We start from the raw sequence: 13,063 nt of genomic DNA on the forward strand, positions 1-13,063 counted from the left end.
CCCAGAAATGTTCCTGAGCAAAGGAAGAACAGGGACAAGAAATGAGGCAGAGACTGAAGGAAGGGCCATCCAGGGACTGCCCTACCTGGGGATCCATCCTGTCTGCAGAAACCAAACCAGACACTGTTCCTGTGGTCAAGAGGTGCTTGCAGACAGGAACCTGGAGTGGCAGTTCTTTGGGAGGTCTGGCCAGCAACTGACAGTTGGAACCAACCATTAGACTGAGCTAAAAGAACTCCTTGGGGGAGCTTGGGGAAAAACTGGAAGTGCAGAGGGGGATTGCAACTCTATTGGAAGAACAACAACTGCTGACAGGACCACCCAGTGTTCCCGGAGACTAGACTACAAACCCAGGAGTGTATAAGGAGGGATCTATAGCTCCAGGTACATTGTAACAGAGGATGGCCTTGCTGAAAGCAGTGGGAGGTGAGGCCCTTGGTTGTGGAGAGTTTTGATGCCCTAGTGTAGAGGGCAGTAGGGAAGGAAAGGGTGAGTGGGTTGAAGCAGCACCCTCATCCAGGTGAAGGGGAGGAGGAGAGGGAAGATATGGCTTGAGGGATTGGTGGAGGGGTAACCAGGAAGTGGTATATCATGTGAGATGTAATCGAATGGAATAACTAATAAATACATTTAAAAAAACACACACACACACACATATGCAACGCATTTCATTTTACAAATGAAGACTCAGGAGCCAGCTCAAAGAGTCAGGAAAAGCACCCAGCTGACCTTCCTGCCCTGCTGACCTCTAAGAAGGAACGCATTTTTTATCTCTCTCCACACTGTCTTAAATATCCTTGAACTTAAAGACCTTCCTTTGGTTTAGTTGTTTTCATTCCCACTCAACTGGTTAATTCTTCTGCCTCTTGACCTGGAGTTGGCTTTATTTTATCTTGCAATAAAGATCTGTGCTACACCTGAGCCAGACAAGAAGGTACAGTAAACAGACAGCTCTTGAGTTAAAAGTCTGTGGTAGGGATGAGCTACACTATAAAAAGGGTTTTTATTTGTTTGGGGTTTTTTGTTTGTTTGTTTGTTTGTTTTTGTTTTTGTTTTTGTTTTCAGAAAATAGTACAATCTTGGGGTTTAAAATGCAATCAAATATCCTGCAACAGAAGTCAGCGAAGTTCCCTCCTTTATAGAATAGAAATCAAGCCCTCTGACAAGTGTTCTGGTATTGAAACACATGAACATAAGCAGGGAGTCAAAGGCTGTAGACCATGACATCAGCAATCTCTTCTTGGAAACTCTATTGTCTCCTGGAGAGTTCTTGGCATCTCCTGTGATGTCACCAGTGTTGTAGCAACAAGCTCATATAGGATTCTCACTCAGTGTCTAGCCACTAGGTTGGTGAACATGTTTGCTCGACTCTGCAATCTTTTTGGGAGAGCCAGTGTGGATGGGAGAGAGACCAGAGAGAGGAGGAAAGATGCTGGCCTTCCATCTGAGAGTAATGAAGGTCGAAGGAGGTGGACTTGGAGAATTTGGAGTAAGTCCTGGGAAGTGGATGTTGAGCTCCCTGGAAGGGGTGGCCTGAGATGGCTTTTCTAGTAATGGGGATCAGGAACTGGAGTCTCTGGGTAGCAAAGAATTTCCATAATTATCAAAATTCTTGAACATCAAGGATTTCAGAACATTACTTTCTCCATCCCCTAAGCAGGAGCTGGCAAGGCCAAAACTGTTATGCTAAGAACTCTTAAGTATTTACATTCACTGAGTATTGTGTGTATTACATGGCGACACAATGAGGCCATCAGGAGTCACAGAGTGTCTAACCTATGCCCTTTTAGGGAAGGGCATGACTGTATTTCACTCTCAGGGCTTTTTAACTTCAGTGGCTATTTGGGAGTAGTATAATGGAGAGAATTGTGCTCCAGGCCATGACCTCATGTTCTCAGAATGACTCTGACATCCTGTCCATGACAGTTCCCACTTTACCTTTCTTAATCACCAGTTGTGAGTGGCAGGCATTTCTACACTGTAACCACAGACCTGTCAGAGTGGAGACACCCAGACAGAGAAGGGATCCTATTGCTACTTCTTGGGTGTTTGGTGTTTCAGTAGGGGCAATTGATAGTATTTTGACCATGTTCTCTCACTGCGTGACTTTTGAAGCCCAAGTCCTGGGCCTAGCATAACTGGGTAGGAGATCTGAGCATCTCCAAGCACTAAAGTACTTGAGAATTGTGATTTTATCATCTGACTTGTGAAACCACGGGACTGATGGCTCTGAAGCCAAATTACACTCTGTTCAATTGATAATCATCCTGAGTAAGCTGTCTCTCTTGTAATAATAAGCTTGTTTAGGGAGACATCTCTCTGGTAATAATAAGCATGTTTAGGGAGACAGAGGAAACACCTGGCTGTTTACATCTCCTGGTCTCTCTAGAGTACTGGTAGAACTGAGACCCACTGTGGAGGCATCTCAAGCCCAGAACAAACTCTTTCTTGTGTCAATAGTTTCCAGGCATTGTCTCTCTTTTGGTGGTCTGCCTACACTCTTTGAATTCTCACATGAAAGTATTTTTGTATTCTTCTACCTAAAGGGGCTCGAAGACACACATCATCCACTGCACCTGACCTAAGTAAGAAGGAGTTCAAAAAGGAAAAAGAGAGGCTGACCACAGAGCTGCACCTCCTCATTCAGCTGAGAAATGAGCAGAGAGATCACCTGATCGATTTCAAAGAGAGTTCCAATTACAATAGGTATGCACTGCTCCAAACCCTATGGTGTCAGTCTGGGGTCTTCAATGTCAGCCTCATCATATCCTTTATAGGAGGTGGGTTCTATGAAGCTGTACCACCAGATTGTCCCTATGCCCAACCTCATGTCCATGAATGCTTAATAGCAGAGAGGCAGAACCTGAAGCTTGGTCAGGAGGGAGATGAGAAATGGACTCTTCTGCTTCCTCCAATAGAAAAGAAGGACTTGTATTCTGAATGAAGAATTCAGGGATAGAGGCAGTGGAGAGTGAGTTCCCAGCATGCATTTGGAAAGCACTTGACAGGATGTGGCTTTGTAAGGTTCTAGGTAATTTGAGTGTATGCTGAGTGTTTATACTTGCCTGGCAGGTGCCTGAGTGCTTAGAAGCTCCTCTTAGTATCTAGAGGGGCCTGTTCCCACATTTTCCTTCTCATTGTATATCTAGAAGGCCTGAGGCTCATTCCTGTTCCTCTTTGTTGCCTTATAATGAAAGACAGTAATGCTGCATACATTTCTTTTGCATCGCATTGTGCTCTCTGTTTCTGTCTGTGTCTCTCATTCTGTTTCCTTTTCTCCTGTGTGTGTGTGTGTGTGTGTGTGTATGTTCAAGTGTGTGAGTGTGTTCAAGTGTGTGAGACTGTGTGTGTGCACATGTACCTACATGTGCATGTTTTTTGTAAGTTTAATTTTCCCCCCAAACTTGGGCACCTATGGGGTCTGTGTTTTGGTGTGGGGATTCATCTTCACAACAATTTCAAGGTGATGTTAGTGCTAAAGTCTCAGAGCTCCCACTTTATTTAACAGTGTTCTTTGCCTATGTGGTCACAGTTGTCCATGCACTTGTATCCCTTGGGCATGTTATAAAGCTGTGCTGATGTCTGATCACAACTCCAGGATTATGTGTAAGGTCTGTTTCTATGGTATAAGTTATTCAGGATTTACCACCCCAGTTGTGAAAACAGGAAAAATGTAATCACAGGTTTCTGGTGGGCAAAGACCTGGGCCTAGGCTCTTGAGAGCATAGCTGGTTAGACTGCTACATCCAACCCTACTGCATGAACACAGGGAGCCAGGGAACCCTCCATCTTGATGCTTAGCTTCTGCTGTCCTGGACCAGGATAACAAATATTCAAAGCTGAAGATCATCCCAGTATATAGAATCCAGAATATGCTTTCCATGGCTGGGGTAGTCCAGCACTCAGCCTGAGAAATGTGTTCCTAAAAGCCCATGTTCATGGAGTTCTGTCTTCCTAGGACCAAGCCCACCCAGAAGAAAAATCCATTCTATGAACAACTGAGATCAACGAAGAACCAGGTCCTGTCTTCTGTGCATAAGTTAGAGATGGGGATAATTGAGGCCCAAGAGAATATCCAGGAGCTCAATAAGTGGATAGACTACTTTACGTAAGTACCAGTTAGCAAGTCAACAGTGGAATGGCAATTTCTGCATTCCTTGGTTTCTGGACTGGAGAGTCCGCAGTTCTGCTTCTGCCCGTTCTGCCTTTAGCAATCAGTGTGCCTTGGGATAATAGACTCAGTTTTCATAAATCCGTAAGACACTGTTACCCCTCCCAGCATTGTCCAGGCATCCTTAAAAGCCTCAGTAGAAGAGTGATTGTGCATAGTTATTATGCATTACTGAGAGTCTGGTTATCAGGCAGTGTTTTAGAGAGCTGAGTGTGATATAACACAAGGATAGATGCCCTACCTTTGGTTCTGCTGATCTACTCTGATGGTATTTGCACCCTACTAATTGATGTTGCCTTAATGCATTGGGCGGTCAATGATCGATGGAGATCCCTCTTTCTTTTGGAAAGACATGGACCCTTATTGGTGTTCCAACTGCAGCAATGATTTCTTCTTCTCTGAAATGGCTGTTTGCTGTTTGTGCAGCTGTCATGGATTTATTGAGATGGATTGTATTATGTCTTCATGGGAGCCTGGGTCCTGGTGGGGTTATTGAGCCTATACATAAGAATGAGAGGAGGAGGCTGCAGGATCTTACTATGCAGAGGTTTTTTCCAGAAACCTACATAGCCAGCTCTTGATGGAGAAGAATCTTAAGATGTCCATCACACAGAACCAGAAGAACAAGGAAGTAGAAATTGATTGGGCTCTCATTGAGAAATATTTGGTTGACGTGAACCTGAATGGACGAACAGGAGCAGACCAGCAACCATGAGACCCAACAACTTCAGGTAGGGACAAGCAGCTCACTCAAGCAAATACTGTCTGACACCATTTGCCCCATTGGATTCATCTTTGCTTTCCCCTACCACCTTTCTAATCCACACTCCCAAACAGTCACCCACCTCTTGGCATGTAGTTGTTCATTGCCCTTTTTATACACATATATTCTGGGAAGTTAGCCTCTTGTGAGAAACTAAGTCATTGGCAAGTGGACCTTGCTGCTCTGCTTTAATCTGAAGTCTAGAAAGGGTGACAGATGAATAACATGCCACATTTCTGCATGTGTTCATGATAAGTGGGATGGTATGCAGAACATTGAGCAGCATCTAGGTCCTGGGACAGAGGTCACGCAAGGGTCATGTGACTAGAGGTGGGAAGAACCTTCCAGGGTTAAAATCAAAATGCACATATCAAATGAATGCTTCTCATGGTCATTAATCTAGGGGGCAGGTGGGCTTCTCCTTTCTTCTTGCAATCCAATGAGGTCTCTTCCTATTGCCCAATTCTTGGTTTGCAAGCATAGAAGTCTGAGTGACAGCTTGCCAGTCCATGTGTTTGTGAGTGTTGTTTGACATTTTGCCCTACATGTATATAACAGCAATGGTTTCAGTTAATAGATCATTGTTAACTGTCCTGTTGAGGTAGTGGGAGACAGCAGTCTGACAGATGACATTTAGGTCTCCACCAAGCCTGTGTCTTAAGAACTGCCTTCCTCTCCTAGGACTCAGCGACTCCAGCAAGAGCTGAAATGTCCACATCCCAGGAAGAGAGCCTCCTGCAGAATGAGTTTCCACCTCAGGAGCCCCCTGCTGAACTCCATCCCCAACATCCACAGTCTACCTTGAATGAATCTTCTTACACTCAGTACATTTACAAGGTGTGAATAGGAGGAAGCCAGTGAGCCAGCTGATTCAGGGTGTTGTTCCCTTTCCTGTTCTGGCAACACCTCTTGAGAAACAACTGAGGTGACTGCCCCTCCAACAGCAGTCCAAGAGGAGATACAGGCTGTAGGTCTGTACTCCTTAATATGCAGAGAAAGGGTGCTGATGTTCAATCATTTTCTGTTCAAGTTTTGGTTAAAGTTTTGCTCTTTATTGTTTTATTTAGTTTTTAGGTTTTGCTGAAGTTATATGTTCTTATTTGGTTTTCATGGTTGAATTTTTCTTTTCATCTCTTTTTAGTATTGTACTTTTAAAGCCTGTTTATTAAACATTGTATTTCTAGTAAATAAAAATTGATTTACAACTCTTGACTCTAAGACCATCTTCCTTATTCAGGTTTCCTCTCCACTCCTGTAAACCTAGAACCCACAGCCAGAGATGGATTTCTGTAAGTGTCAGGCAGCCTAGGCTACAGAGTGAAGTAAATGTCACCAAGGGGTATACAAGAAGATGGTCTCTTGTGGATAATGTGGCTTACCCCATGGAAACACACTTTATGATTCAATCAGTTCCATACTGTATCCATGCTGCTATGTATTCTCCTACACCTAAATTATAGCACTCTATAAAGCACATTCTTGACTGACACTGTGGACCAGATTTTGATTAATATACAATCATTGCTCTAATGCTGCTGAGGAAATAAAAACATTCCCAAAGGAATAGGAAATTAATCAGGAAGGCCAGAGCCATGTGCCTCAGTTTTGCCTGCAATACAGCATCAGTGACAACCACACAATAGAAATAATGGCTTTCTAAGTCAGGCTTTGAAATGTCATTTGGTAGATGATGTTGTTCTTGAACACACATTTCCTGTGGTTTTTTGGTTTGATTGTTTTGTTTTTGTGCTGTTTAGAGATATTGTTATTTATGTGAATGTTTGTTTTTCCTACTGTATGTCTGCAGCACTTCCTGAGTGTAGTAAACTCAGAGGCCAGAAGAAGGAATAATAACCCCTGTTTTACATGACTGTTAGGACCCATGTGGGTCTTTTGAGAGAGCAGTAGGTTCCCTAACCTGTGAGGCATCCCCACACCTTCTGCAGGTACCAATTCTCCTTCTAGTGCATGTGCTATATTAGGTTGACTGGATCACCTCCAAGTAAGTGGAGAAATCTCAGGAGATGTGTAGGTGCAGGTGCTTGAGCTGTGCATGCTCATTCTCCTAGGCTGCCTGGCATGTATGCAGGACTCTGGTGTTACCACTGCTCACTGTGTACTCAGGATCATACCCCAGCATCCCTTATTTTCAATTTTAGAGCAGATCTTTCACCTCTAATCTAGGATGACCATGTAGATTACGCATATCCTTAAAATTCAGAATTGAGTCTGGCCTCCTGTAGGCTGTGTTGGGCTGATGAAACCTTCTTAGTAAGAACAAAAGTATCAACATGAGCAATGTGGGGAGGAAGCTCAAGAGCAGCCACCGTGAATGGAGCCTGCAGCTGTGGCCACATGTTTCTGGTAGAGAGCATGTCCGTGCAAGTGGGGAACCTAGGAGACACAGGTGCAGCTGACCTTTTCCCATAGCATATCTGGGAGTATATTGAGGAAGAGCTTCTTCCAGATGACTGCTGTCCAATTAATGGAATAGAAATAATTAATTGAGACTGGAGATTAGTCAGAGCATTATAGTGTGGAGGAAGTCATCTACAAATAGTATTGACACACCAGAAAATTTAAAATCTCAGCAGAGTATCAGGATAGAGGCTTTGGCTACTCTCTACTTTAGGTCTTCTAATTTTCATGAAGTGACAGAAGTTCATCAGCAGTGTGGAAGCTAAAAGGGGGCCCTGGTGAAGAGAGAGAGGAAAGACCCAAAGCCCAACCAGAGTCCCATCTATGCTCTGGTCAGGTGGACATGGGAGGGCTGCCAGCCTCTTTCCACTCAGCCCCAGGTGGTCATCCAAGCAACTGACTAACTCTTTGTTGGGTGGTCAATGGGCAGCCCAACCTGGGACCCCTGTGGCTACTCTCAAAAGCCCTGGGATTATGGGAGAGAGGGATGAGGAAAGAGAGGTTCCCAGTCTATTGAGAGTGAGTGTAGCCTTGATGAACAGAGACAATCTATGATTTTAGAGCTTTATTATAGAAAGACATGGGAAAGATAGAAGGGAGAGAGAGCAAGAGAGAGAGATGGGGGAAGGCAAGAGAGAAAGAGAGTGTAAGAAGGAGAGAGTGAGATGAGAGGAGACAGGGGAGGAGAAGACAGAGGAGAAGAGAGAGTGAGAGAAAGAAGTAAGAGAAAGAGGTGGAGCCAAGCAGCCACCCTTATATTCATTCTTTACTGTTGCTAGGTAACTGGGAAGGAGTTTAGACTGAAGGTAAGAAGCTTGGAAAATTGCCTACTTTACTTCTAGCCATGCTTCCCATGTGTGTGCTGTGGGGGGTGGTAACTTAGGCAGGAGCCAGAGTTCCAGGAGCAAGAGGGCATGTCTACCATATCATGTAGGTGAATTATCACCCTTCTGGGGTTCAGACCACAGCTCAACTGGAGACCAGCCTGTCTGTGCATAGCCCAAAGCCCCACTCAGCAGTACACTAGAACTGAGGTGAGACCAGTGAGAGAGAATTTAGACTACACTAGCATGTTACTATTGTATTTGTGGGGACTCCTTGAATACCTTAGAACCCTGAGGGGCCTGGGTCTTTCTAAGTCCACTCATGTATGGTGGTGTGTTTGGTAAATCCTACCAGATGCATACATTAACCTGGATTTTTATTTACTTTCACATGTGACATGAGTCAATAATCTATGTTAGCCTTTAACAGAATAAACAGTCCTTAATGTACAGTGTAGACTGAGTCTCCTTATTTTCTCTCCCAGATAGCTAAACATTCCCAGTCTTGAAATCATTTTGGAAGCCATTCTCATGAACCAGTCATGAGATGGCCACATTGTAGGTTGAGTGTCTTCATCCAGCCTGCCCTGTAATTGTTGCAGAAGATGAGTTGGGTTCCAGCCCTGGGATGTAATACAGTTGTAGAGTATTTGCCAGCATTCACAATGTAGTAGGTTCATCTCTAGTCTGGGGGCTATAGCAGAAGAAAAATAAAATAACGAGCAGTATTGCATTTGAGTTGTAACATACAATGAAAAGAAAGTCTCTAGAGGGGCTGCAAGTCACTCTAACCTCCAAGCTACCCACCCCCAGCTTCCTCCACGGATTCCACTTGTACTGTCTTTTTGTTAATTTACACATTATTCTAAGGTTGCAAAGAATGTTTACAATTTCAATAAACGACACACACACACACACACACATACACTCACAAACACAAACATCACATAGAACATAAATATAGATAAAACTCATGAAATGTTTTGGTTGAGATGATCAGCTAATGAGATGCATCAACTGGTATTCATCCTTGGTATCAATCCTAGAAACATGGGTTCCTTCTTAGCAAATAAAAGAGTAGAAGGAACAGATCTTCCACAAGTTCTTTCTACCTGTCTGTCACTTTGTCTCTCTGTCTCTGTCGGTCTGTGTGTGTCTCTCTCTCTCTTCCTCTCTCTCTCTCTCTCTCTCTCTCTCTCTCTCTCTCTCTCTCTTTCTCTCTGTGTGTGTGTATGTGTGTGTGTGTGTGTGTGTGTGTGTGTGTGTGCATTCATGAACGCATTATAATATTTTCCAATATGACTGGAAAGACCGAAGTGAAAAATATAGTGGATGTGTGCACTGACTTTGGTTAATGTGTCATGGGACCTTGCAGGTAACACTGATAAAGTGGGCTAATTCAATACACCCTTAAACCTGGCTATGCAGGGTTTGCACTGGATGGCAGGAAATAAAACAGAAATCAAATCAATCAATGAGAAACAAAGAGGATATTTAAAAAAGTCAAGGAATCCAAGAGCTGGCTCTTTGAGAAAATCAACAAGATAGACAACCCCTTTCCCAAATGAACTAAAAGGCAAAGAGACAATACCCAAATTACCAAAATCAGAAATGAAAAGAGGGACATAACAATGAACACTGAGGAACTTCAAAAAATCATTAGGTCTGGCTTCAAAAGCCTATACTCTAAAATACTGAAAAGAAATCAATATGAAATTGTTGAAATTCTAGATAGACACCAATTACCAACGGTTAATCTAGATCTAGAAAAGTAACTAAATGATTCTATATTCCCTAAGAGACAAGAAAAAGTCATCAAAAGTCATTCACTGCCCCCCCCCCAAAAAAAAAACAAAGCCAGGGCCACATGCTTTTAGTGCAGAATTCTCCAAGACTTTTAATGAAGACCTAATACCAATAGTCCTCTAAATACTCAACTAAATAGAAACAGAATGATCATGGTCAAACTCCTTCTCTGAGGCCACAAGCAACCTGGTAATTAAATCACACAAACACACAACATGGAAAGGGAATCAGAGAAGAAGTTCCATCATGAAAATTCAAATATCACACACAGAATCCAAGAACACATCAAAGACACCATCTAGGATGTTCAAGTACGCTTCATTTCAGGGATTCAGGTGTTGATAGATAGCAAAGCCCATCAACTCAATCCACCAAAATAGAAAAAATAAATAAAATAAAAATAAGTAAAAAAATTATCATCTTTTGGATGCTGAAAAACCCTACACAACTTCTTGTTAAAAGTCCTCCAGAATAGAAGGATACAAGATACATCCCTAAACATAATAAAAGCAATAAATAACCCAAAATGTACTGCATTCTTCACAGAGTGCTCCAAAAGAACATAGCTATGGGCTCTCTTCTGCCCCAGCACATAAAGCCAGCTCAAACAGTGCTGCAGACACACATGATCCTTGGACTCCTGGGCAATCCTAATTGCCTCCTGCAGGGTGAGCTCTGCCTTTTAATAGTGACAGAAGAGGCAGTGCAGGGCGGCCAGGTTGAGAGCAGCATATCTCAGGCTCCCACCATAACCTTCTTCCCCATTACTTTTGTCCTCTGGTCCAGTGAGAATCAGGTGGTCAAAATAATGCAGGAGGCTGTGTTTTGAGCTGAAAAAGTTTTGAACACGGAGGTTTTGCTGGGAAAAAGGCCAACAGACTGATGGATGCCCTAAAGGACTCTGACCTCCTGCACTGGAAACACAGCTTGTTGGAACTTATCGATATCCGCATTGCACAGAAAACGGCCATCTGGAGGCTGTACGGCCGCAGCACCATGGCACTGCATCAAGCCCAGATGTTGCTAAGCATGAACAGCCTGGAGTCGCTGAATGCGGGCGAGCATCAGAATAATACTGAGTCCTTTGCCTTCGCTCTCTGCCATCTTGCAGAGTTCCATGCAGAACAGAACTGTTTCGTGGCTGCTGGTGAAGTATTAAAGCACTTGAAAGACCGATTTCCACCCAACAGTCAGCACGCCCAGAAATGGATGCTGTGGGATCAAAAAATACAGTTTGACAGAGCACTGAATGAAGGCAAATTCATTTGGCTGATTCACTTGTTACAGGAATCACAGCGATTAATGGCATAGAAGGTGTACACAGGAAAGCAGTCGTACTGCAAGCTCAGAACCAAATGACAGAGGCACACAAGCTTCTGCAGAAGTTGCTGACGTGCTGTCAGAAGTTAAAGAATATAGAAATAGTCATCAGCGTCCTCCTGTCAGTGACAGAGCTGTACTGGCGCTCTTTCGTCCCCAACCATCGCCATGCCTGTGCTCCTGGAAGCTCTGGCCCTCTCCAAAGAATACCGATTACAGTACTTGGCCTTCGAAACTGCTCAACTTGGCTTATGCCCAGCTCATCCTTAGAATCCCAGAACAGGCCTTAACCCTTCTTCACATGGCTATCGATCCCACCCTAGCTGACGGGGCTATCCTGGACAAAGGTCGTGCATGTTCTTAGTGTCCAAGTGCCAAGTGGCTTTGGCAGCTTCCTATGACCCAGTGAAGAAAGCAGAAGCTCTGGAAGCGGCCATTCAGAAACTCAGTGAAGCCAAGAACTACTTTGCACAAGTCGACTGCAGAGAGCGCATCAGGGATGCTGCTTAATTCCAGGCCAGGCTGTACCACGCTCTTGGCAAGACCCAGGAGAGGAACCATTGTGCCATGATCTTCCAGCAGCTGCACCAGGAGCTGCCCGCCCATGGGGTGCCCTTGATTAACCATCTCTAGACAGGACTCTCTGTTTGATGTTGTATATTTAGGGACTAGGTCATTACATGCTATCTCGTCAATAAACTGTTCTGATAAAAAAAAAATAATAAAAAAATTTTTTAACTAACAAAAAGCAATAAATAACAAACCAATAGACAGCATCAAATTAATAAGCAATAGGACACCTAAAGGGGATCAGGGGGATGTAAATGGGAAAGAAGAAGTCAAAGGACAGCTATTTGCACATGATATGATAATATATGTAAGTGATTCCAGAGGGTCTACTCTGCTGGTCTCTTCATAACCACTGCAAATTTCTACGCTCCTGCTATGCAGTATCAATTGTTCCAGTATCCCCCTCTACTCTTGACTGTAAAAGCAGAGCCAAGTGGCTGAGGCTGCCAAGTTCTGCTTCTTGCTGGGGCTGGAAAATGCCCCCTTGTTCTATTACATCATCACCAAATCTCCATTTTTAATGATTTTACTCACTGCCTAAACTTGGTGGTCCTGGAACTTGCTCTGTCTACTGACCTTGAACTCAGAGATCTTCAGGGCTCTGTCTTCTGAATGCTGGGATGAATGGCATGGTCTACCATGCCCGGCTCTAAGCTTTTCTCTACATGCAACTCTCTCTGTTCTAGATTGGCCTTGAATTTGGAGATCTCTTTAAGCTTCTCATGGCCATGGTTCTTCAAGATATAAATCAAAAGCCTGTGCATTCAGCCTCAAGTTCTGGATCACAAGAGGACCCTCCATTCCCGGATAGTAGTTCATTCCACATTAAAAGTACAAATAAAAACTATAACCAGGTAATACTGCTGAATATCACATAACTATTGCTAGTTTACGTGCAATAACAATGAGCTTACCTAGTTGGAATCTTGCCCTGAGATCATCACTCCCTTAAGCTGCTTATCTCCTTCCACACAGGATCCAGCTCCATTTCACTTCTTAGTGCTCCTTTAAGTCTTGCCCCTCATATTTTGTATTTTTCCTTTATGAGCTTGGTAAACTTAATCAAAACACTTTCATGAGAGTGAAGCAGAGAACAAAGTCTATGCTGGGCTCTTGTTAGACTTCAGTTGTCGTGCAATTTTTCTGACTCTCTTCATGATAGACTGTGCCTCCTAAGTCTCTTCATATAAT

At 43.6% G+C, this 13,063-nt stretch overlaps 1 protein-coding gene, 1 long non-coding RNA gene and 1 pseudogene across 6 annotated transcripts in view; 2 read left to right on the forward strand and 1 right to left on the reverse strand.

Moving 5' to 3' along the window:
• Nucleotides 1-1,356: 1,356 nt before the first annotated feature.
• Gm5861 (predicted gene 5861) lies at nucleotides 1,357-6,152 on the forward strand. Its single transcript, NM_001310021.1, has 5 exons — nucleotides 1,357-1,489; nucleotides 2,547-2,706; nucleotides 3,959-4,108; nucleotides 4,730-4,902; nucleotides 5,616-6,152. The coding sequence occupies exons 1-4, from the start codon at nucleotides 1,357-1,359 to the stop codon at nucleotides 4,884-4,886; spliced, it is 600 nt and encodes a 199-aa protein (NP_001296950.1). The 3' UTR covers nucleotides 4,887-4,902; nucleotides 5,616-6,152.
• Nucleotides 6,153-8,309: 2,157 nt separating this feature from the next.
• Nucleotides 8,310-13,063, reverse strand: part of Gm4047 — a 42,982-nt gene continuing 38,228 nt past the window's right edge. For all 5 annotated transcript variants that reach the window (XR_003955849.1, XR_003955845.1, XR_003955848.1 and 2 more), the window contains one exon: nucleotides 8,310-8,870. This is a non-coding gene — a long non-coding RNA (predicted gene 4047). The remainder of the gene's footprint in view (nucleotides 8,871-13,063) is intronic.
• On the forward strand, nucleotides 10,844-11,935 carry Gm29743 (annotated as a pseudogene).

This window comes from Mus musculus, chromosome 5, assembly GCF_000001635.26.
Source record: "Mus musculus strain C57BL/6J chromosome 5, GRCm38.p6 C57BL/6J".
In the NCBI taxonomy this organism is placed as follows: domain Eukaryota; kingdom Metazoa; phylum Chordata; class Mammalia; order Rodentia; family Muridae; genus Mus; species Mus musculus.

Coding starts and splice junctions, on each gene's coding strand:
- Gm5861 (NM_001310021.1), top strand. CDS start 1,357: ATGTTTGCTCGACTCTGCAATCTTTTTGGGAGAGCCAGTGTGGATGGG. Junction 1,490..2,546: donor GTGGACTTGGAGAATTTGGA/GTAAGTCCTGGG, acceptor TTCTACCTAAAG/GGGCTCGAAGACACACATCA. Junction 2,707..3,958: donor GAGAGTTCCAATTACAATAG/GTATGCACTGCT, acceptor CTGTCTTCCTAG/GACCAAGCCCACCCAGAAGA.